This window comes from Vanessa atalanta, chromosome 3 (assembly GCF_905147765.1).
Source record: "Vanessa atalanta chromosome 3, ilVanAtal1.2, whole genome shotgun sequence".
Taxonomy (NCBI): Eukaryota; Metazoa; Arthropoda; class Insecta; order Lepidoptera; family Nymphalidae; genus Vanessa; species Vanessa atalanta.
The window spans coordinates 13,007,106-13,034,528 of record NC_061873.1 but is presented as its reverse complement, the minus strand read 5'-3'; the positions used below and the strand labels follow the sequence as shown (position 1 = coordinate 13,034,528).

General features: G+C 31.6%; 1 protein-coding gene across 2 annotated transcripts in view; it reads left to right on the top strand.

The window, feature by feature from the left end:
- The window catches only part of LOC125077335 (dual specificity tyrosine-phosphorylation-regulated kinase 2-like), a 57,792-nt gene that overhangs the window by 7,168 nt on the left and 23,201 nt on the right, over nucleotides 1–27,423 (top strand). For both annotated transcript variants that reach the window (XM_047689256.1, XM_047689255.1), the window contains exons 2-3: nucleotides 10,749–10,890; nucleotides 25,515–25,678. In XM_047689256.1, coding sequence (XP_047545212.1) covers nucleotides 10,749–10,890; nucleotides 25,515–25,678 — 306 coding nt within the window. The remainder of the gene's footprint in view (nucleotides 1–10,748; nucleotides 10,891–25,514; nucleotides 25,679–27,423) is intronic.

Below are 27,423 nucleotides of genomic sequence, written 5' to 3'. Positions count from 1 at the left end.
TTGCCGTTGGCGTTATGACAAATTAACCTTTTGCGAAATGACATTTTTAAAACGAAAAATACAGTTTATTAAACAAATACCGTTACTCCACATTTTATATTTGATTGAAATCTATATATGTTTTTTTTAACTACCACTTGGTGGAAGGGCTTTGTGCCAGCACGTCTGGGTAGGTACCACCCAGTCATCAGACTTTCTACCGCCAAATAACAGTACCCTGTATTGTTGTGTTCCTGTTAGAAGGGTGAGTGAGCCAGTGTAATCACAGGCACAAGGGACATAACATCTTAGTTCCCAAGGTTGGTGGCGCATAGGTGATGTAAGGAATGGTTAATATTTCTTACAGCGCCTTTGTCTATCGGCGGTGGTGACCACTTACCATCAGGTGGCTAATATACTCATCCGCCAACAAATGCCATTAAAAAAAATGTATACAATTTAATTATTTTTTAAATGCGTGTCCTATGTCAAATTCGAAACTATTTTTATATATTTATGCATATATAAAAATCTAAAATGGCATCACTATATTCGTGAAAGCTAAGAATTGTAAAATAGTATATTTAAAATAGCCTGTCTATTATTGCACCAGTCATAGTGTCGTTAATGAGTTCTAGTAGAGCAGAGTAGTTTGGGTAGTAAAGCTAATGAACATTTTTATATAACACTACCAGTGTTATTGACTTCGGTATAGGTAGGTATTAAATTTTTTGAAGCTGCTCTTTTTCTTTTTTTATATTGTTGTAATTTTTAAAGTCAATGTCGCATACTTCTTATGCCAAATTCTACGATTAGTTTTATGTTATACCTTTTGAATTGATCTGAAACTTCAGACACAAAAAATCCTCAGTATTATTCTTAAACACTTAATTTAAATTTTGAAACTAATACTATACTTATATTATCTATATATTTATAAATATTTTTTTTTCGTCAGTGACCCGAAAACTACTGGACGTATCGGTATGAAACTACGACCAATCCACGCGGAATATCTGGTGTACTATTTTTTTGAATTTCGTTGATCGTTTCCCTTTATTTCAGCTTTATTTAATGTTTCTGTTACAATAATAACTATGTTTGTTTGTTACACCTTTAACTACGCATCCGAACTACTCAACCCGTGAATAATGTATCAGTTGTCAGGGGTCCAGAAAAAAATCAGAATACTGGTAGGTGTTCCCTACCTCTCCTCACCTATGGGCGAAGCCGAGTGCGGAAACTAGTCATCTATAGTTTTTTAATCGATTTCTGAAGAGTAGTAGCTAGAATACAACTTTATTGAATTATTAAAATTTGATAGAGATAATAATTAATACTGATTTTACGAAGTAGGTGGCAAAGCTAGTATATATTTAAGAGAAAATTTTAAAGCTAGCGAGCGATATCACAAAGTAGAGAGTGACGTCATGTCTGAAACAGTCCTGTTGAATGAACCCTCGGGTTCTCGTTAACAAAGGGTTGGATAAATATAGCCTCATTTGATCTAGACCCTTATAGTGCGTTGCTATTTGAATCCTAAAAAATATACGGTCGTCTTTTAGAACTTTGCTAGAGATTATTGTCAAGTTTCTAAGCATATTTTAAAGTGAAATTATTTATCGCAACGTGTAACGTTTGAGAGGAACTTTTCTATTGAAAAAAAGGTTTCAATTCCGTCAAACTTATAGAGTTAGCTACCGCATTTTTTGTGTTTTTATGCAAATATTATAAAAATATTTTCATTTATACACAATTCAATGTTGGACGTCCGGTACTCGGACTAGATGGTCTGATGAATTGGTTACTAAATAAATAAGCTGTAGAAAGAAAACTTTCTATCACTAAGAAGATCATACAAACTAAGAGGCTTTCAGAAATCAGGAAAACGAAGATCGTAAGAAAAGTAAATGTTTGACGTATTAGACATAAGAGTTGTGTGGAATTGACTACATAATAACTGCTGCTGGTATCATATAAATTTTCAGGATCGGACGACTTTAGTTGAGAAAAAGTTAGAATTCTAATACCAGTTCGCGTCTTGGTTACGATACAGTATCTAATCATATCATCTTATTAATACTGGATATAATGCAAAACGTAATCTTAATTTATACTGTAGCTAGATAGTCGATATTAGAAGAAATTTTTGCGTCCTAAGAGATAGGGAGAATTGATTGATGTTTATGAACCGACTAAAAGTCAAATTAATTGAATTATCGTTATACTAGATTGAAACGCAAAGTAAGAGTTAAAAATTGTCCACATTTATTGGATACACTACTGAAGGTTAAGTTTGTGAATTCCCTGTAAAATTTGCACTCCGGGAATGGGAGAGGTTAATACAAACTTAGCAAATCCTTAATACTTTTAAAGACCATTTAAAAAGCCAATATCTAGGAGCATCAATTAAAAGGTCTATTATATACTCAAAAATCAAATTAATTTATTCAAATTAAACTCTTCAATCGGTTCAAAGAGAAAACACTCTGACCTGCGACGAATCGGTGAAAGAAACACAATCCCGCTGTGTTTTTTTCTAAGCTCTCAACGTAAAGATTTTCTCGGGGCTGAGTGTAGTATTAAAACTGAAGGAAGAACGTTGGTTTTATTTATATCTTATTCAGCGGAGAAAGTATTCGAAGATGGAGGAATTAGAAAATCTCTAGACAATCAAAAGATGCTGTAAATTTTGCCGTATACACACACATATTACTCCTGAAACACGAAGCGACAGATAAATCTGAGAATTTTAAAGAATTTCCTCTTTACAAGAAAATTTCAACCCATTGAGCGGTTGAAGACTTCTTTGCATCAACATAATAAAATCGATTTTATTTGATTTGAGATCACGGAGATTGGGGATGGAAATAATGAAATAAACTCTATAAAAACGCGCCTACCTAGTTTATCCTTAATGATGTTCCAATTTAACATAATTTATGTGAAAGCCAAATATATTCTACGCTCGGAAAAAGTTTTAGCACTGTATTAGTCAAAGATATAAAAGGTAGGTTCAGACAATAACAGCCGAGCTTTTTCAGTCAATAGTCTTCAAAAATACCAAATTTATTTATTCTTTCTAAATTTTTTTTGCTATGTGAGAAAATAATATTAGAGCGCTCATACAGCTAATAAAACATATAAGCTTATATGTTTACATAATAAATGGACTATTTAATTAAATTGATAAATAATAAATACGAAAACGACTTGTAAATATACCAAAACAAAAATATACTTTATTCAAGTAGGCTTTTGCAATCACTTTTGAATCGTCTTTTAACAAACTATATTAAGTGAAGCTACCACCGCTTCGGAATGCAGATGTACGTTTATAATTATAGTTGACTTGATAAAACGTGAAGTTGAATATGTCAGGCAGGAAATTCCATAGTTTGACGGCTTTTCCAGAAGAATTACTATAAAATTGGGTATAAGGTAGTAAAATTTAATATAACACTGAGGGTGCAAATTTAAAAGAGTATCAGTATAGTCAGTTTTCAAAATAAGGTGTAATTTGAGACTAGTAAAGTATGAAGGAACGAAAATGCAGCTTTCAAAACACTCGATACGTGATCGCATTTACGTAGTCCAAATATGAAGCGAATACAAAGGTTTTGCATGCATTCCACTTTGCTTAACAGATCTTCAGATAAACGGGATTTTATTTTTGTATGGAATGGATGTGTTGTGGATTCAATAAGGAAGATTACAGGAATATCAGCATCAAATTTTTGATCGGTGGGAGCTAGTAATAGATGCTGTTTGGGATTATTAACAGTTTCGGGCCCCACGATACAGGTCTCCTAGTGTGGGGTCCAAAGATAATCAAAATTTTAAAATTGCTAAAACCATAATGCACCTCAACCAATGGAAAACATTGTAATAGTTTAAGTTAAGTTTAAGAAGGTCATATGTTAATCTATTATGTAAGCATTGTGTTTTTTCAATAAAGTTTTTTATTATTATTATTATTAGTTTATAATTTAATAATTATGCGTTTTCATCAAGATCGGAATATAATTTGATGATACCAACATTTCTTTTTCTTATCTATTCTTCTTTCAATTTCAACGTCGTTATAATAATAACCGGAAAGAAGCTAAGGAATAAAATTTATAAAAATAAAAAATAACAGAGGCGACAAGACACCACCTTGTGGAACCCATTAAAGAAACAATAAGTCGAGACCATCAACACGTATGCGTTGTTAATTATATAGATAAGATTGAAATCAATTTACTGCATTAAGTCCTTTATTAAGCAGAGTAATATTTCTAAATGTAAAACGTGATCACGGTTACTGAAAGCATTACTAAAATCAATTACTGCGATAGGTTGATGTTCAATAGAAAATTGAATTGTATCAGTATTTTGACAAGTTCAGTAACACGAATTCCGTAACCTAAGTATCATAATTAATGATTAATGATGATGCTACTTAATGAGTCAAAAAATAAAAGTTATACAACATAAAAGTTATATGCCAACACATTTAAAAAAGCTCTTGCTAGTGATGAGACAAAGCGGTTTTAATTAATTTTAAACTTTATCAATTCTGAAAGACCCAAGTTGCGGCAGGCGGCCATACTCTCACAACTCAAATGTTTGTAGGTACATAATAAACTTTAATTTGTTGTGATTAAATTCCTAACTGATATTAAAACTTTGTTTTAATGTCATCAATTTCACGAGTTCTTTGAATGTACTTATCTTTAAATTATTGAGGAAAAGGAATAATAAAACGATTTTAAATATATTTTCTGAGCCCAGTACATGAAACTTTTAGTTGTTAGATCGTGAGTTCAAAACAGGGTACAAACCGGAACACAATGATACTGATTATTGCTGTTTGGCGGTAGAATATCTGATGAGTACTTTGGTACTCATCACCTATTCAGACGTGAAGAATTTCTGAAACGAATATTTTCATATTAAGTACTTTTAGAACGTGATTTTTTTCGTAGTCGCCATTTAAGCGTATTTTTTTTTAGAATATGAATATAGTATTAAGATTATGGCCAGGAGAGTCTTAAAATAGAAGAGATTAATTAAGGGCTTGATCGTTTCTGGAAAGGACATTTTTGCATTTACAGAGATGATCGACATGATACCTCGTCTAATTACCAACATCGATGATAGCCTTCCTAGCTATTTATTTTTAGAGTTCCGAACCTCTAAAGGAAAAAAATAACACGTAGACACTTCCTCACTTCACTTAGAAAAAAAAACAAAATCAAAATGTACTTTATTGAAATAGGCTTTTGAATCTTACCTTATTATATTCTTGAAGACTATATTAAGTAAGTTACGGTTTGGAATATGGATTCTACTGAGAAGAACCGGCAAGATACTCAATAGTTACTCTTTTCCAAAATTCACCACTTCGTTTTCCGCCTGTCCGTCCGCCTGTCTATCTATTTGTCTATCTGTACATCGAGAACCTTTGAAATTAATACCAAGTACTGCAGCCTGTGGTCACTTGGAGCTTTAAAAAAAAATCAAACGTTTACGCAATCAAAAGATATGGACTGTTTATGTCGCAATTCCCATACATTCGCAAAAGGAATCAAAACCTAAAGGGTTTGATTCTTTTGACTTAGAGTCATATAAGAAGCACCGAAAACCGTAAATTAATTATTAAATCTTGCACTAAATATTTCACACAATATTGAATCTTTCAATATTGTGTGGAACATTTAGTGAGTGAGTTCTCGAGTCCGCGATTTTTACCCTTGCCCGGTTTCTTTTAATGTATGTTTTTGTAATTTTGATCAATTAATATTTAATGGTCAGATTTAGGACCGCAGATCCCAAGGTCCTGAGTTCAAACCTCAGGCCAGACTGAAAAAAGTTATCGGTTTTTTTTCTATAGAAAAATCTTAGTAACAGCTCAGAGTTTGGAAGATGGTGTATACACTCACGTGCCTCGGAGAGCGCGTAAAGCCGTTTAATTCTGCTCCTGAACTCTGTCGTGTCGCGTCGGATTGTGATGCCAGTTGCCGTTCCATCTTGACTAACTCTTCGCATTATTGTTGTGTTCCGGTTTGAAAGATGAGTGAGTCAGGCATAATATCTTAGATCGAAAAGATAATGTCGCATTGACGACGTGCATTGGTTAATATTTCATGCAGTGTTCATGTACGGGTAGTGGTGATCGCTCGCTCAATCTGGTGACCCATTTTTTTTTTAATTAATCCAAAATAAAATTCAAAGAGCTAAAATGAAACAGTGCTTTTCATAACAATATCGTTCTTTAAATTAAATTTCAAATCTCTCAATTAAAACCAGTAATATTCAGATAAGTACGATAGAATTTTGTAACCACATTACAAGAACCATTGACGGAAGCCCAGAAACTGTACTTATTCCTATTTGTAAAGCAATTGCTTTTAAAAAAACAGCTTACTTTAGCCATTAAAAAAGATAGTTTGTTGAAGAATAATTTTGACGAAGCATAAAAAAATTACATTTTAATAATACTTCCTGTAATTCAACAGCATTTCATTTGGCGTTTCTTTAACGGAAATCTATTATTAGCTTCATCGTAAAGTTTACGGCGCGGGAAGCCATTATTCGTTTTTCGTGTTCCAGAAATGATTATTGAAATCATTTTCGTGTTACAATAATGGCTCGTATTTTCAAATGTAGCTATGGGATAAAAAAGGAAGTTCAGATATACATATAATGACCTTTTTTATTTGAAAAAGGATTGCGGATGGGTAAATGGTTATAGATCTTAGAAGTATAAACCGTTAAAGAAACCGGCGAAGCGTAGTTTCTTGGCCTTTTAATTGCGCACTTACTCTTCAAAGCGGTATTCATTCATGTGTTCGGTGTATTACCATATATTTAACGCGTAAGCGGTCCAGATCACCAGTTTCCAAAACCTCCTAATAATAAATAACCAGTAATGTCATAAATATTAATAATGGTCTGTTTACAAAATTGCCTTTGCTTAAAAATTGAAAAAAAAAACTTATTGAAATATGCACTGGACTCGTTGGTAGAAACCGATTATTATTCCTTTTTCTGTCGAGGAAACTGAAATTGATTTCTCTTTCTTCTTTGATGTTTTTTTTCTCCATAAACACTCTCTTACACAGTCTATCCAGTCCATTTTTTTCGCTCTTAGTCTTTCCTTAGAAAAAAATTACATTAACATCTAAAATTTTTTTTTTATATTTAAGACAATCACTCTTTAATGATTTGTTATTAATTGTGTGCTTTTAAATTATAATTGTATCCATCATATCTTAGGAAGTTTTTCATACAGTTCTGACGCCGTAAAATTATACCTACGTTTAATAATGATCTGAAGAAAATCGCGTGTTACATGCAATCTAGCTTTGAATTGATGGACAAACAAATAGTTTTAAAAAAAAAGTGAATTAGCTTCAAATGCCCGTCTCGGCCTAAATCTTTCATGGAATTATTGTCCATCCATTGGGAAATCTATATTAATTATAACACTGATGACATAAAATTGATTTTCTACTATCGATATTTTGTTAAATAGCTTGGATAGATATTATTTCTATATCTATTTGGAGCGAAGACTGTTATCACACACGTATTTTCTTTCAAACGCAGTCAGTAAAATTATATATTTTTCATGTACATGTATTTCCTGCACTTCTATTTTAAGCTCTAATTATTTGGTAATAAATGAATTAATGGCCTTAATGCAAATAGCATTAATTCTTTGTCTATAGTTATTTATTTAAACTGTCTATCTGTTGCCTGTTCATGGCCAAACCACTGAACGCAATTTAATGATATTTAGGATGAAGTAAACTTGAAGTTCAAGGAAGGGCATAGGTTACTTTTTTATTACTTAAGACAACCAAACGCGAAAACGCGTGCGAAGCCACTGGTGACAAGTAATGTCCAATAAATTAATAATAAGAATTATTAAAATTAAGGCCTTAAGTATATACAAAAAAATCAAAATAGTTACTGTGTAAACCATGATCGCGTGGAATAGTGGCAAGAATGCTTGCAGCATTCCCCGTTAAAACACAATTGCGATCCTCCAAGCAAAAATTAACGAGGCCTCCTGTTTAATGAAAGTCTTTGTATTACTACTCTAAGGTCCAATCGTTTCGTCTGCAAATGGCAAAAACATAACATTTGAAATTAGGTACGAATATTTGGATCGTTTGTTCTCTTTAGCTTTTTGTGCAGCGGCTCCGGATCCGAACATTGTTTCTCTAATATGTATCAACCCTAGTAGCGATCCACACTAGGGCCCGTCGTTGTTCCCAGGAAACTTATGTCAGTCCATGAAGTCTCTTGCCATCATCACGACTAATTAAACAGGGAGAGCAGGAACGTTTTTGATGGCAATATGGTTTGCTATTGTTATATTTTGGAATATATTTATTCGTTTTGTTATTTTGTTGATAAAGGTCCATTTTAATTCAGTTTTTATAATAAAATAATTATTTAGTAGCTCTTATAAAAAGTATTTTTCGAGCAGACAGTAAGTTACGTTATAAGTGTTGTGATTATCTGTATTTGGTACATATGTCAAATGGACGTTACTAAGGTGCCATTCTTTAAAAAAAAAACCATGATTAATATTCTAACCAATATTATAATTAAATAAATTCAATCTTACAATATTTTATTATTAAACCGATCTTCACGAAATTTTTCATACATTATGTCAGATAACATGTAGCCACTGGCGGAAACAAGTTACTGAAAAATTAATCTTTAAAAACTTATTAAATTTATTAATATTATTTTGTAAGTAACATTACAAAATTTGTAATGTTACTTATCTTATGTATTTAAATAAAAATAACATTATTGTTTGCTAAATTATACGCACAAATTACGTAGTATAAGACAACGTCGCTTCCCGCCATTTGTACGTTTACATTTTTAAAACTACCCAGCGGATTCATTAGGTTTTCATCAATAAACAGTGATTCAAGAGGTTCATACGTAGATATAATACATGAATATTATAGTAAAGAATGGCCTATAATTTTAAGTATTCTAGCCGGAAAAATACTAGAATTTTCCTTTTTAAGTTTGTTATTCTGTCTAAAAGTTTTACATTGTCCCTTATTTTGTACCTAGAAGTTTATATATAGTAAATATTACGTTTTTAGTCTGTATTGAATTTGTCTTCGACATGATATATGTTCGTTAAATTCCCGTCCGTTAAGGATTTATAACAAAAATAAGCGATGTGTATTGAGGAGGTTCGTATTTACTCTCGATATTGAAAACGAATGAATGATTTTGTTATATCCTTTGGGAAATTAAAATAATGTTCAACTTTTATTGGTTGCGAACTTGATTTATATGACAATCATTGCAGTAAAAATAATATTTGATATAAAATCAAGCACATTTGCTTCTCAATCGGGGTCTTATGACAAGTTAAGTTGGTGGTAGGGTTTTGAGCAGGTCTGCTAGGTAGGTAACACCCACTAATCATTTATCCTACCGACAAACAGTAATACTTTGTATGTTCGAAAGATGAGTGAGCTAGTGTTACTACTGGACACGGGACACTACGTCTAAGTTCCCATGACTGGTGGCGAATTGGTGATTTAATTCTTGCAGCGCCATATCCAGGGGCGATAGTAACTATTTACCATCAGATATCTTATTTCCCCGTCCTTTTATAAATTTTATGATAAAGGTTCTTTCCGAACCTTTGTTTTATTTTGATTTCGATTTTGGATCTACGGGGGATTTTATCATAGCTGCAACTTACTCAATAAGATTGAGTTCACTGACTTTCGGCGGATTTGAAGAGATAGAGCCGGGGGAACTCCTGGATCTCATAACTTCAAAATCAATAACGATTATGATGATATTCTGCTATTTATCACCTGGGGACGCTTAATTAATTAAATAACATCATATAAATATGTTGGTGTGTAAATTTAAAAATAATTTCTGCCTCTCTCGGAAAACAAAAATGACATTTATATTGAAATTCTATATAATTTCGTAAGTGTTAAAAGTGTGGTAAAGAATTTTGTAAGGTTTCTTGAAACCGAAAATTTTGTAACTTCTGCAAGAGTAACAATAAATTTTCTCAAACGTGTTTTTTTTACGACTTCTTCAGAATCGGTTATGTGTAACCCCAGGAAATTTACAAAGGAATTTTTTAACCATTTAGAAGTTTATTAATAACTTTGAAAATATTTATTACAATTATGTTATGTTCGCTTGTAGCGATTAAAGTTTCTTACGTAACATTACATTTTGTATTGTATTTTAATTATTTATACGTAAACTTGAAAATACGGAATTCGAAATATTTTATTTGATTTATTTACATAAGTAAGCGGACTGGCCTATGAAATGTTAACCATTTCTTACAAATCCAACTAGGAATTTGGATGTTATGTCTCTTGTGCCTGTAGTTAACAGGTGAATAGGTAGGCAAGGTTAACTCAGACTTTAAGCCGGAACACAAGAATACTAATCATTGCTGTTTTGTAGAATAGAGTGGTTGGTACCAGAAAGGCTTGCCTACCTACCATGTTAATTATAAGATGTTAGTATTTTAAATGATTTTAATTCAGTACGGTTACTGGATATTGAAAAGCACTCTTAATAAATAGTTTTGGTTAATGTAGTGCGCCATCTTCAGTTTATTTTATCTAATATTATGGAACATTTAATACGCCCATATTTCTACAATTGCTCTAGACTTTAAAAAAATATAAAGCAGGTATTGTTTCTGTAGTTTACAATACATTGAGTAGATTAATTAACAGGTTGCATTTCAGTTACAGAATGAAGCAGGGTCTGGCGAAGGACCTGGTCCCCCCGTCAACAACAACACAGAGGGTGCGGTTGCTAGCCCTCCCCGAGACGACAACCACAACGCGCAGCTTACAACGCCACGAGCTACGCCACTCACACCGTCGGGTGAGTTTAGTCACTCGACTTACATCCACTAAATTAACCTAACTATTGTAAATGCGAAAAGTGAGATCGTTCGTTAAGTATGCTTATATTTATAGGATAAAGAGAACATGCTGTATAAGTTAAAAGTACAATTATTTGTTCTTCAATTAGGTATTTTTATAATTCTAACTTACTCTGTATGTTTGAGGATTCATCTAACTAATATAATATTATTAAGCAATACAATTTGTTTGTTAGCATAATCGTAATATCCGGAACTAACGATTCAATTCTCAATATCTTTATCGAGTGCTAAAGGGTATAAATTGTATTTGCTGGGCTGATCACTAGTTTTAAGTATGTAAAGAAGGAAGAAATCTGCTACGGAACAATTCAAGTTATAGATACATTCGTATCTAAGATTACGTCTTATTCAAGTAGGCTTCAGCAAGGATTTCGAGTGTATGAATGAGGTATTTAACGTAACCCCTTACGCTATTTTCGTCCTATTTCTAGCATAAATAAAGAGGAGATTTGTAAGCTTAAGAAAATTTATAGGACGTAATTTTTTTAATTTTTTTTTCTAACATATAGTTGCGAATGAGTCAATTGGTATTGCAGAAAGTATATGGCCATTTTTATATCAAAGCATCGCCTATTATTGAATCTAATATGTCTTCTCCTTATGTTCGTTACTACACAATCACCTTCAAACCGGACATCTGCAAAGTATTGATGTTCATCGGTAGAATAAATGATGTGACGAGTCTCCGTGGGATAGAGCTACTGTATAATACTTGTTGGCTTTGTTACCACTAAGCATCAATATTAATAATTTCGTGCAGGTCTACTAAAGACCCGATCGAAACCTATCCACAATATGATTATAGATCGTTAAAAAATAAAGATTTTTTAGTTGGCAACATATTCGTATAATCGCGATTTTCGATATTATTAAACCCATAAAATTCAATGATATAAGAAAAGTAAACGTCAAACGGGCGGCCATGTTTGACGTTTACGGGTGCGTTCAGTAAGTTCCAAATAATAATTTCGTGCATAAATACACATTTGTTTAGTTTTACTTATTTTACCCGAGTGAAACCGGCTTTTCATCTAGTTATTCAAGTTGTACATTTATCCTTGTTTATAAACGGATTTATTAATAATTTTATGGAATATTATAATACAATTAACATTTCAAAAAGGTCTTCATACAAAATAATGTTTTCTTATAGACCAACAGTGAAAATGAATTTTTAATAATAACAGAAAAATAACTATCTGACTTTATAATAAATTATATTATTTAATTACAAAAAGCCACTAAAACGACAAATTTTTTTGAAAACCACAAATTTCGCACCAAAAAGTAAACTTAGGCCTGTTATAGGTGCTGTGTTCTTTTTTTAATACATTACGTTACAAGGCATTGATGTATTAGGCGGTAAGATTATATATATTACGATAGCAAATGGACTGTTTATGCAAATCTATCTATATATAAGCGAAAAGTGTTCACGAGTTCTCCGAAACTAAAGTCCGATTGTATTGATTTAGCATTATTAGTTCTTTCGCGAGGTAGACCACTAAGACAGGGTCTTTGGTAATTCCAAATTTAAATGGAAATGAGAAGTTAATTTTGTATAAATTTTCCAATACGAAGTCAGCTATTATTATAAAATGCTCACAGCTGAAGCGTTACTTTAGCATTGCTAGTAATTGGATAATAGGTTTATTTGATCATTCGTGACGTCAGAAAATATCGTATCGAAAAGCTTATTATGTATGCCTTAGAAATAAATCTTGTTTGTTCCATAATTCTATATAATGCTTGTAACACTGGCAAACCGCGATTGTGGCGCAAGTCGCGATAACTAAAGAAACAAACTAAAGAAACAACTAAAGAATAACTATAATCCAATACGGCGAAGTTAGCGCAATTCATGTCTTTATAAGCCTGAATATAAATATAAAGAAAACTTTTTGATAGCAATATTTTATTAGTGTGCGCTCTATGATATAATATTTTGACATATATTGACATATGGACCGAGATGGTCCACTAGTGAATCTATTATGTATTCAGCGTATTTGGTTAGTCTCCATTGAAAATGACCAAAACTTTATAAGCATTTATTATCTCAAATCGCAACTTCGCTATATAATATATGTCGGCGAAAAACACGTATTTAAGAAAAACACGTGCCCATTGAAATATTTCAAACCAATTTCACATCTCAACATTCAATAAATATTATTAATTTAATAATAATCAAACAGTTCTCAATTATTAAAAATAATTAAAACAATAATTTCCGGGCACGTGTTTTTCTTAAACACGTGATTTTCCGCCGACATACATTAACAATGAAAATTTACACGAAATAAGTTCGATAAATCGTTAATACTTTTTTAAAAGACTAATACATCTAGACGCTTACAGTGATCGACTGATCCATAAATAACTAAAGGGTCTCTAAAAGGATTCCGACATCAATTTGGATCGAAGGGTGGCTCAAGTTACCTTCATTCAGATGAATTGACCGATCCACTGACCTATCCCTGACCTCTCGCGAATCCATATAAGGGCTTGATAAATACGATCAATTTATTCAATTGGAAAAGTACAGACTAGTGTTGTAATTATAACAAGTAAGTAGTTGTATTTAGATATAGGTATATGTTAATTAATAATTATGTAAACATGTACGTTAATGCGTTTATCGCACTGGGGCGGCTTATGACTAATTTAACTATTTGGTACTACACACTGTCTCACAGGTCTACACAGTGGTAGAGTTAAGTATATCAAGTAATATAAGGCAGAATGTTATAAAGTAATCATTTCTTGTTGTAAGCAAAATCCTTTATTCTTTTGTTTCTTTTCTTTATCATATATTTTTTTGTTTTTTGTATACTTAAATAGTAAAGATAGTTGTTGTAAATGCTTTTTTTAAACTAAATAAAGTCAATTTTCCTTTTTACAATTTCTAAATTATCTGATATTCGTAACTGAAACAATCGCATAATCTGAAAAAAAAATCGTATCATATATCAAATATTATATATACGTATACGTATTCAGATATTTTTTAAAACATATCTATAACGTCCCTGGTTTTCACCGACGGATCGAATGTTTCACAAGGGAGGTTTAAGTGTATAATGCATTGCGGTTTTGTGTTAATTGGCTGAAATATGACGATGATTGTGAGAGACGCCGGAAAAAATTATGTCGACTGGGAGGTTTGATGGTCATTCATTTTTTTATATATTTTTTTTTTAAAGAATCATAGTTATGCTCTAAATTATTTAAGGCATCACTAATATTCCATTTACCCCTCTTTTTAAGCTTATCACTTGTGTTAGGAGTGGGTACGACAATAGCCCAAGGCGTCAGGATCGATCCTACTACTTTTAACATCGATAGGCAGCCCGTAAAGTATTGCGCTTCAAGTAGAAGTATATGTTTAACGATATAAACGGCTCATATTGTTGATTCTAATTCAACTGTGCGAGCGAGTAGGGTATAATACGAGTCTGAAAATATAAGCATTTAAATAACATAGTTAAACAACCCCAGGTATTCTTGGTCTGTGGTAATTCAATGTAAATTTATATAAAAATTCCAAAAAATGATGCGAATATTACAAATACTAGAAGCGAATATTAGAAACGGCGCGCATCGCGAGTTTTTTTTTTTACTTTTTAATTGTCTGTAGACAAAGGCGGCCACTTACCTACCTTAAGGTTAAATAGGTCATTGTTATATACAAAAAAGTACAATGTTTTTCGTGTTAATAAAGTACATAAAAACTTTTTTAATGAAATTCCCAAGGAATATTTATACAAACCATTTAATAAATTATATTTTTTAAAGGCTTATCATTTTCTACGTTATTAATAAGTAAGCAAAGTAAGCTAAAATACACATAGAATTTGATTTGATTTCTATTGCCTTAAAAAATATAACAATAATTATAATATTAAAATTTAGATACCTAAAACAGTCATCAGTAGTGTGGACCAGTTTCGAGAAACGAAACTGGTCCACACTTCTGATGACCCAAGAGATGGGGCCTTTCTATTTTAAACACTTAGTCTATTAGTTCGTAGAATTAACGACGTCAACGTCCTGGTACATAATTAAACAATCATTATTTGTATCATTTTAGCTTAATTTTACGTTTTATTTTAACTTTTTTTATTGTTTAATTAATTATTTTATTTATATAATAACGTCACAAGTATACTTGTATTATTTTAAAACATTGAAATACATAAAGATGACAAATAATTATACCTACACGAAACATGAGTATTAATCACGAAATATTAATAAAAAATTCTGGGCCACAGAAAGTAGAAAGGTTAAATTTTGCATATTCACCAAGTTCAAACATTTTGTTTTATTTTTAAATAAGTCCGTAACGATTACTCTCGTACTTTAATTACGTGCACCAGTTTTCACTCTGGTTAAAACTCACTGACCGTAATAAGTGGCAGCGGTAAAGGTCGAAGAGAAAATCATAATAATTTGGAATATATGATTCTGTTGAATAAATCATAACACAAAACAAGTGAGATCGTTAAAAACAATATTTATTAAATGTTTGGCATTTAACACTGACATACAAATTGTTTTGAGATTTGTTCTTTCCATGTATAATATTGGAAATATTCACGTGTTACGAATGAAAAAACTATGGTTTTAAATTTGAAGCAAAGTTTTTTAATCATGAAAAATAATCCAGTTTTTGAAATCAGAAACACTAATACACTCGGGCATATAAACAGAGGAAACACACCCCGAAACAGAATCATTGTCTTTGTCCTAGGAATGTGAAGCTTTCTTAAAAATTGAACTTAACGTATAACGTAACTAAACGTATTTTATGGTGTTGATAGAATTTAAAATCAAAACGAAAAAATTTAATTCATTTAGGAATTTCAATCATTCGTAACGTTTTTAATTAAAATTAATTTTTATATTACAAATGTTAATATTAATTATTCTTTTATTAAGAAAAGTACATATTCCTAGAACCACAAAAATGATTTTATTTTGGAGGTATACTGGCGTGCTACCTTTGTCTGTGCGCCCACGTGCATTCGTAGTACTTCATAACACATAATAGGTTATATTTAGCCTTTTTTGAGGGAAGCCAGCAGAAGGATTTAACTAGGCTGGGCAGCTTTTGGAAAATTACGTCATGTCTTCACGTCGCCAATACTCCAGTGCCTTAAGACGAAGGTCTTCGACCAGTGCGTCCTACCCATCATGAATTACGCAGCCGAGCCGAGACACTTACGGTGCGGCTGGTCCACCAATTTAAAGTCACTCAGCGGGATATGGAGTTATGCTTGGAGTATCTCTGAATGATAAAATCCGGAATGAGGTTATCCGAGAAAACGAAAGTGGTCGACATAGCTCAGCGGATGAGCAAGCTGAAGTGGCAGTAGGCCGATCACATCTGTAGAAGAACTGATAGCCGTTGGGGCAAGAAGGTTCTAGAGTGGAGATTGCGAATCGGCAAGCGTAGTGTAGTGTGTGGGACGCCTTAGGTCACAGCGCGGTGAAGCGATGGTGTACGAAAGGTGGTCGGTAGAACATGGATGAGAAGGGCCGAAGATCGGACTCAGTGGGGCGCCTTGGAATACGTCCAGCAGTGGAATAATACAGGCTGATCATGATGATGTTTAAATTCACTTATGCTACAAAATATAACTATTATTACAATCGCCAAGCATAATTTCAACTTAAATATGAGAACATAACAATATACGTTGGAGTTTAAATACACTATCTATTTTCGAGCAACGTTACTACAATGGAAGCCTCTTGGAATATTAATACGATAAAAAACTCCGAGCAATAAAGTAATGGTCGCACGAAAGGCATGCATCGTGACTCAGGGTGGCTGTCCATTGAATACAACGAAAAGAAGTATTTTTCTTGCTACGAGTTTTGGAGCGAAACTTTGTTGACGAAACATAAACATTCTCTATGAATAATACAGATTATACACATCAAACGTCAAAAACCTATGATTGTTCTTTAATAACGATAACAAAATTATATAAAGTACATGCAACTTATTACACGTGACGTGGCCGTGATGTGAAGCCTTCTACGTCAGAAAAGTTTCACTACCAAAACAGGAAAGAAAATTAACACGATTTAATTTTCCAATACTGTACCTAAATTAGAAAAAAAATTAAGAATTAAAAGAAAAGAAATGAACTCCGAAAAGATTTGTTTCTAGAATACTTACTAATTTAAAAATGTTTGCAATTATTTCATTTAATCAATTTCGATCGAAAATGTTTGCAATTATTTCATTTAATCAATTTATTTTCTTTAGATCAATAATTTCATTATTTAAAAAAAAAAATGTACTTCGATTGAAAATAACCTATTTTATTTTACTAAAATCTTCAACAAAGAATACAGCACAACCTTAATTTAAATTTTAATAATTATACCGATGTGCTCCCTCAATTATAGGAAACAGAAAATAATTCATATCTATAAAAAGATCGCTGATATTTTTGAACTCGCATCACGCAAAAAAAATTCATATGAAATTTACATCATTATATTCATCGTGCTTCAGAGAATATCTACAATATAATTCAACGTATAACGTAGTCATAATGATGAGTAGCTGGGCCTGCAAGTAATAATATCAAATTTTTAGATATTATTATTCGAGTTTTTTCAATAACTTGATATTCTTGCTTACATATTTCGCGCTAGCGTTTCGCGTGCAGCGGATGACTGGCTTATACCTGCGACGCCTTGGGATCGCGGATGTAGGTCAACGCGGGTTTAATTGGGACAAGAAAAACAACGATCTCTATGTCGAAGCATTAATATTAAAAGAATTACTTCTTCAAGTCGGGTATCTATTTGCAACAAAGTTAGTAGTAGGACTACTTTTTACAAGACATTTTTATTTACGTTTTTTGTTTTTTTATTTTGTTGTTGATTAATCTTTAAAATATGTAATTATCTCATAAATATGTATAAGGTAATGACCCGACTGGTTGATTATTATCAAAGGGAAACCTGACCTTTAATACTTAGAATCTTGATACATTTCGAAGAAATAATCGGCTTATTAAAAACGTGTTATAGAAAGGATTTGTCTTTATTTTTTCAACTTCATTCAATCGAATCGCCATGTCATTTTTTGCACACTACTATATATTTATATATATATATTTTACTAATTGTGACAGGCGAGGTCGCGGCAGATGGTAATCATTACATAGTATAAAACAAAGTAGCTTACCGCTGTCTGTCTTTAAAATTATACAACGGATTTCGACGCTGTTCTTTTAATAGATAGAGCGATTCAAGAGGAAGTTTATATGTATTATACATGTACAATGTAGTAGCGAAACACTGATAATAATTTACTACAGAATTGTACACCTTATAAAGGTCTTCAAAAAAGTCTGTGATGGTATATGTCTATCTCTTAGAAGTAGCCCACAATAACCATTTTTTATCCTTTATTTTTTGCGAGAATAATGGCTATTTTCGAAGTGATTTTAAGCAATACAGCATTAATCCTTATCTAATTAAGTACCTTAAAAACATTGTGCATTCGATTAATATGGCCCTTTACAGAATGTAATTTAAATTAATATTTTCGAAGATAATATTTTGTATTGTCTAATGACAAAAAGCTATGAACTTAGTATAATATAATGAAATTCTTTTGTATATTTAGTATCAGTATTGCACCCGTGCTAAGCCGGGGCGGGTCGCTCGTAATATAATATAATATGTTTGACCGTATAAGGGATTATTTGTATACTTCTAAGAACTAGATTGATGTGTTAATATTGTGTTCTTATGATTGGTCAAATTACAACAGTAATTATTTTAATTATTTATTGTTGTGTACTACGCATTTTTTAATATGATTTCAAAACATGAAAATCTATATTTATAACTGAATCGCCATATAGTCTGTGTAACGATGACCACGACCTCTAATTCGATTAGCGCAACCTCTTGAGCCTCTTGCGAGATAATCTGGCACATTGCCACATCTGGTGCCATGCAGAACCCATATCTCAAAGATATCGACAGTCGGTTCTAAATTAAATGACAACAATATTAATTAGATTTCTCAATTACAATATATTTCAAACTCCTCTATTAGGTCACTGTATTAAACCAGTCTATATTAATAAACGTAACGATTTTTGCAGAAGGCGATTTCACCCTTTCTTTCTTTCTGTTTTATACGGTTTTATTTATTTATATTATTATTTAAACTTATTTTTATTATTGTTTTAATTCAGACGGGATTTTTAAGTATAATTTTGTTGTTGTTATATTTCATTATGTCCGCTATTTAAAATAAAATATGTTGCGAAAGCAACTTCGTTGTAATAACAGGACTCCTAAGTCAATGTAAATAAAACCAGACGATGCAGCGCTTTTATGAAGGTTTTTGTATGTATTACATGGTCAACGAGGGCAATGTTTGACGAGCTCCGTGGTCGAGTAGCGTGTACACCGTTTTTCATGGGTACGGTACTCCGAGTCGATGAAGAAAAAAGTTCATTAGTTTTCTATATTGTCTTGGGTCTGGGTGTTTGTGGTACCGTCGTTACTTCTGATCTCCCATAACACAAGTGCTTTAGCTACTTACATTGCGATCAGAGTATGTGATGTTGTCCAATATTTATTTTATTTAATGTCGACGGTTTTGTTTGTGATGGATAAAATCTTGTAAGAGTCGTATATACTCTCTTTGATATAGTTTTCTCAAGGCACTCCTCTAACTTAAATAATATAAATATAAATTTTCAATTTTGCTTCGTAGTGCTTGAATTCGTGATCTACTACTAACAATAAGTTGAAGCATATTGTTTAATACAGATAAAATATATAGTTATATTGAATATTCTGAGAGCCTCTTTATTTCTCCTCCAAGGAGTAAGCGGTGATTCGACAGTTCCTCCTATGGGATATATTCTGAAAGCTTTTTGTTAGACATCAATATTCTTTTGTGCACGGTTTGTTGACTATAAAACTTTAGGATTTATACAATAGAGTCTTAGACAGACGTTAATAAAAAATATTTATATAAGTAGGACAATGTTTTCTTCATTATCTGTGGATGAACGATGACGAACGATGGCCAAACTTAACAACTCGTAAGTATAGGCTGGATACTGATTGGTTTTTGGATTACAAAACGAAGACTTTTTAGCGTCTTTGAATTTCCTTTTGAGATTTGCGTTCCATTATTTCAAAATATTTGGTAAAGTAAAATATTATAGGGAACAGTTATTTTATGTAAGTGTGTGTCTGCATGATGTGATCTTTACAGCCTAAATATTTATCTATGAGCACCTTATAATTATGAGATATTACTGGTACATGTAATTATTCTAGACATTCTCATTTAAATGTGATGTCCTGTACATCAAGGCGTTGGTCCTGTTGTCATTAATATATATGTATCTGTAAATTGGAAATGTCTCATATATTTAATGGATGACCTACAAAATTTTCTGAAGTCAGATGATAATAACTCTTAAAAGCTTTTAACATGACAGAATGTAATTAGAATAATAAGCAGGCAGACGCGAATTCAGGGAGGCTCTCTCAAATTATAAAGGGTGCGGTTGCCAAATCAATTTGTAATCATATTATTTAAATACATTACTATTTTTTATTATACACATAGGCAATGTCAAAGTTGAAGTGAAAGATCTTTTTTCAATATAGAAGTGTTACGCTTACTTATTGATAGTCAAAAATCTACCACTGGCTTGGAAATTAATACCTCGGAACTTAGTTTACAATAGTTATAAAGGTTTATTTTGCAAATACACGATTGAAGCAACTCTATTGATTCGAATTATAAATATTTAAGTTTTATTTTAAGATATTTATATGGATAGTTACCACCAAAACATCAGATATTCTACAGCCAGAGGGTTTAAAGAATGAACCAACCAGTGTAACTACAGGAACAAGGACCATAACATCTCAATACCAAGCTCCTTAGGCAGTAGTGACCTCTTACAATCACATGGCCTATTTAACCGTCCATTCAATTACCCGATTACACGGGGTTAGAATTACATTGTGTATACTCTTTTACAATAGGATCCCAGAAAGCGAAAATCAGATTCAAAAATATTCAATTGTTAAATTTAAAATAATCGTCAAAGAGCGTTTCTGTGCTAAATGTTACAAAACTAATGACTTCTTAAATTATTGCACAGTGCACACCTTGGAAATGAGATGATCGTCTCCAGGCTGTTTAAAATGACGAAATTATATTTATTGCTATTGTATAAAAAAAATAATTGAAAATAAGACGTTTAAAAAAATCCTGCTGAATTTTTTTCGCCGGTTCTTCTCAGGTCAGGGTATTTTCTTTTCCGAACCGGTGGTAGTGTTTAATCTGACAATCAGTAAGTGAGTGGAACGCTTCTATATTTAATAAAGGAATTTGAGTTTGAAATATGGTCTAGAGATAAAAATAATAACAAGGCGTTCGAGTCAATAAGATCTCACATCATTGTGGACCGTACTCCAACGCACTATTAGTAGAATTTAAAGCCGCAAAGTAATGTGACGCAACGTATTGTTGTACCACTCACGATGTTGAGGTTGAAACCTCAACGCAGATTTTAAAGACTTCAAAAGTAACAGCTAAGATAAGACCCTACTAATATTATAAATACGAAAGTCACTGTCTGAAACATCTTCACGCTTAAATCGGTAAACTGATTTAGAAGAAATTTGGTAAGATGACAGCTCGAGTTCCTGGACAGGATATACATAGATTATTTCTTTTTTCATTTCATCCCTCAGGGAGGTAAAATGGGGATGTAAGTTTTTGTGCAATAGTTTTATAAATTTGGCGCGGGAAACGCCGCGAGTATAGCTAGCTATTATATATTCTCCATTATCCAGCAGTCCTGGTAACCCAGTAAGTTATGTTTTGTTATGTATATTTTGTTAGGGGTTTTTGTTAGGATATTGTTAACACTTGGCGACGCTCCATGTGACCTCATAAGAACTCTTCGTGTTGTTCCTCCTCTATAAGACGGAAACATATTTGAATAAATTTAAGGTCTAATGAAGGGGATATTTAGGTTTGTTTACGTTAACAATCATTTTGATTGGTAATTACAAGAATATTTTGTATCCAACACTAGAATATAATTATATAATTCTAGCATACAGCTTTGCATGTTACTTGCTAAGGTATATAATGCGACTCTATGTTTAAACTTTTATTTAACTCTTTGATATGATCAAATCGTCTCTGTACTATTTTATATACGTTTAACCTATTAGCTTAAGTCCATATTTTAACAGCTAACGTTAGTTAATTTTGTCCAAATATTATTATATACGTGCAGACTAAAAGAAAGTCCGCAAATAGTTTCTAAGATAAGTGCATACATACAGGTAGACGTAACTCACATTTTGTTTTACAATATTATATTATAAAAGGAGAAAAGACGAATTATAAAATAGCAAAGTTTGATATAAATGTATTTGCTATTTTATTTATAAAGGATTATTGAACAAATATAATATACTAGCTGAACCTGCGGTTTTACCCGAGCGAATGTTATAAAACACAAACTTCCAACTCCCGTTTTACTCCCTTAGGGGTTGAGTTTTATAAAATCCGTTCTTAGCGGTTTGTATACACCAACATTGAGAACTAAGATTTATGTCCCTTCTGTCTATAGTTACCACCTACTAACACTTATTGGTACCACAAAGAAAACTATTGAATAACAATTTTTGTAATAAAGCTTATATAATAGTATCGTTATTATCACCAAAAGCGTATGTTTCATTTTGACTCAACGGTTCAGTTGGATCGAAATTTATTTGCAACATTTGACAGAAATTAAAAATTTTTAACATATAAATTGATGCTTGGCAATAAAATTCAAGTACATTAGAATGACATCATTTCATATAACAATTATAAATAATATTATATAACGATGACACGGACAGCAAGTCACCGGAGAGAAATATTAACATTTATAAGTACATAAAAAATTATGATTAAGAAATTAAAATTTAACTAAAACATTAAAATACTGTAAATGATCATAATAATTATAATTTCGGGCCCGGCGTATAATCGCTATATAATAATATATATATATATAATATATAATCGCTATATATAATAGTTCGATCAGTGTCATTAGGTGTAAGTTTTTAAATACAACGTCAGATCAGAGCTACGCAAAAAGTATTTAGTTAAAAGTCATTTCTAATATGTTTTATTATTTAAATAATAGATGTCACTGTACCGAAATTAAATCGCGCTAACGTTTGGTATTGTTGTAAATAATAATAATAGTTCGAGAAATATTTGTATTTTCAGTTCAAAAATAATAAGAAAAAAATCAGTGTAAAAAGTTAGTTGTTAGGAGATCATAATAAAAATTATGTTTTTATTGCTTAACAATATTTTACATATATATAAGAGGCCTGTACCCCTTAATTAGGAGACGACATATCTTAGGAGTCAGTTACTTCTCAAGCAGTTCTTATATTCGTTTGACTGATTCTTAAGTTACCTTTAAATATATTCAAAGAAAAAGAAGGAAAAAACTTACAAAAACATGCCCAACTAATTTCGGATTTTATGTATTAAATGTATATAACATAACAAAAGATTCGCAATATCGTAGTTATTTTTGAAATCCTGTTTTATTCAAAGAAACATTGCTTAACTTTTCATAATATTGCGTAGTAAACAAATGATTCGCAATAATCGAGACCATTAAAAACAATCCAAATCTAATCGACACGATTACTTTAATTTTAATTTTTCATAATTAATCCGCGATGACAAAAGATCTGCTAAATAAATAAACAATTCGTCTCGTTCCGTCCTTGACCCAATCAGATCTGGTTCGTGTCGGAACACTCGGCACCCTGATGAATTTATTACAGATGATGGATGTTAGTTCAAGTTACAGTCTATCCTAACTATAATTATATTATAAGTACGACTATCGAATCTAATTTTAGCTTTGCCAATTAATATATTTCAATCACATGTTAAAAAATCTTTCATTAAATTAAACCTTATTCGATAAGGGATTATGTATAAGATTACCGTCAGTATTCGTAAACTAGTATTGCATTAAGTGTTATGTTATTATATGCAATTATATAACGTATTTGTTGTACTGAGAAAAAGAAAAATAAATACATATTATTTCTATATAACTGAATTTGAAAATTGCAATTATCTTGCGCCATAATTAAAAATTGACAGTCACTGTTTAGAATATTTTCGATGAACACAATTTCCCTCTTTCTGTTACCATTGATTTAGAATATACTAGAATAGAATAATGTTTTATTGGCAAACACGTCACAATACAGGCTATGCATATAATATTTTTTCAAACCTAAAATGTAACTAATAACACAAAGAAATTAAAAAAAAAAAACATATCAAAAAAGGCGTCTAGTAAATACATAAACTATAAACTGTACAGTGGTGTGATATCAAAACGGAACACCACTCAGCCCTAGTCAAGGTTTTGAGTATCTTTACTTCATATCGTTTGCAAAATAACGATACAAAAGTACTTGTAGCCTACTTGAATAAAGTATATTTAGATTTTGACTTCGATTCTGAATTTGGATTTGACATTCGAATTAAGATAACACAACATTGTTGTACTAATCGTTCCCCAAACAACTATGTTTGGTAAAGCTATTAGATTATATATGTATATCTTATATATTATTAGCGTAATCGTCGTCTTCGTAATTTTCGTCCCAGTGATTATGAGACGGTAGCTGCACATACAGTCATAATTCGATTATGGTCTCATTTTGAAGAGCTTCGTCCGTAGATGTGCAGAAAAATAAAGAGGATTCTTGATTGCAATTTACTAAATTGTTACAATTTAACGAAAAAATAATTTTAAAGAGCGGGAAAATGTTACTGACCGGTTAGAGAGCGGTACTACGGCTGTATACGAAAAAAATGAAAAACTCAAACAAAATTAAAGTAAATTGTTATCGACAAACTCCAATTCTAATTGAACTAATGTATACTATTTGACATTAAATATTTCATTTAAATAAGGTTTCATCAATTTATAATCAAAAATCAAAATATACTTTATTCAAGTAGGCTTTTACAAGAACTTTTGTATCGTCATTTAACAAACTATTTAAAGTAAAGCTACCACCGGTTCGGAATGAACAGTAGTTACTCTTTTTCAACATCTAAAAATACAGTCATGTTAGTTAAATACAATTATATTTGTATGTTAATGAAATTAAATCAAAACAAAACCTTTCATACGTTCCGAAATTCCTAAAAAATCTTTTGAATAAACGCGAAGTTTCGCGGGAGACCCACTAGTCTAGATTGAATGTCGCACAACAAAAAAACTAAAAAAAAAAAACGAGACAACTTTATTACATTGGTGTGAGTGGCAGCTACGTTTGACGCTCGACACGTCATGCCCAACTGTTGGCTACTATTTATTTCTCTTTTTTTTTATTGACACTCTATCTAGACTTATAAATAATTAGAGGAAAAGTAGGTTTACAGTTTTTAATTTACATAAAACCTTTTTTATTCCAGAAATTTTAAAGTTATATGGGGAAAGATTAACGGCGTGGGAGAGGACGGAAGTACGAAAGTATCCCGAAGTCTGGTTCCTGGGGCTTGAGGCGAGCAAAGTCCAGGCGTGGTCCACCTTACCCAACAATTGCGGCTTTGATGATGAGAACGGCAGTTACAACAAAGTAAGTATTATAATTGGTAATTATAATTCTTTTTTTTACAGGGCTAGAGTAAAGAAATAAATAGATTTTTTTTTTCTCTGATGGTAGAGCGAAATTTTAGGCATATATCAATGATTATACGACCTATTTTATTTAATCTTCTTAGTTATGGGACGAAAGTGAGTTTTATTGAATATTATTTTCGGTAAATCAATTACTATTTTAAACATCTCGTGGGATTGTTTTTTATATAAGTATAAGTTTGCGGTATTTACTAATAGTTAGCGCTAAATCACTCCAGATAAAATTATGCTATGTATTGTGTAATATGTTTGAAAGTTGTTATAATTTGTCTAATACTTCACATGAGATTGGAGTAAAATTTTTAATGCCGATTATCGAACATGAAATGAATATTCGCCTCAGCTCTAGTTCACGTAATAAATCAAATATTAGCTTCCCTATTTAACATAAACGAAATCAGAACAGCATCGCTTTCATTTCGTGAGTACATAATTAAAAAGATCTTATTATCTTATTAGAAGAATCTTATTAAATCAATGTTGCCAGATTAATTTAAGTGTAAACCTGTGTCTGTGAGTGTGTGTGACCTGACTGATGATCATAGTAAGAGCGAACGTAACAACGTTATACTAGAGTAAAACCTGATGCAAACTTTTTAAATGTTTAAAACATTTATGAAGTAAATACATTGCGGAAACTCCAGACCGCTGGAAAACTTGCCGTTGATTATGCAAATGTGACCTGGTTTTTTGATCAAATAGAGAAAGTATTTCAGGCTGTAAAATCTCGGGTTTAAGAGGTTTGCTGTGTACGTTTTTGTATATCTATTTATGGGCTGAAAGTATTGCGCGTGCAGCACCGTACACGTGATACGAGTGAAACTTCTTAAATATACAATTCTCTTTCTCTAGTCATATATGTATTCTTATCCATCATATAACGGAATAAACCTTAACAGACTATCTTAAAATTTTACGCTCATTTATTACCGTATCACCAACAATGAGGTTTTGATCAAAAAGTATTTTTTATTTGTATTTAAGGACAAATAATTTTTACAAAAAAAAATTGAGAATAATTAAATAACACTGACTTAATAATCGTGTGCTAATTCTGAACAAATTACCCTAACTTTAACGATAGTTTTATAATATATAAACCATTAATAAAAGTCGATGTTCCGAAAACAAATATTAAACACAGCGGGGAACGAACACGCGACAGTTTGCCGCGTCATTTCCGCTGCAGCAGTTACAATGGTACCAGCAAAGATTATAGCGTAATATAACAAGTGCTATATTTTATTAACGAATGAATGCCGTTTTCTGTTCTACTGAATCTCTAAATTTGTAATAGTTTAAACGATTACACGTACATTTATCATCTTCGGATATGCGATGTCAAATTATCAAATCCGTCTTAATACGAAGCGTTGATTGGCTGTCGTTTATCATCATTTAGCAATTAAAAGCCACAACAGGTAATTTAACTTTGGTCAGCGTTTCAGAAACTCAAACTTAGTTCCAAAATATTGCTATTAGATCGTGATGCTGCAATTATATGCACGCACATTAAAACAACATAATGAATATTATAAATTTACTATAACAACGGCACGGAAAGCACGTCTGTGAATAAATTATATTATCATAAAAAGAACAATTAGAAAAAAAATAAAAGTATAACGCATCTCGGATGATAAAAAAACAAGCACTCAGTATAAATTGAATATAATGAAGTTC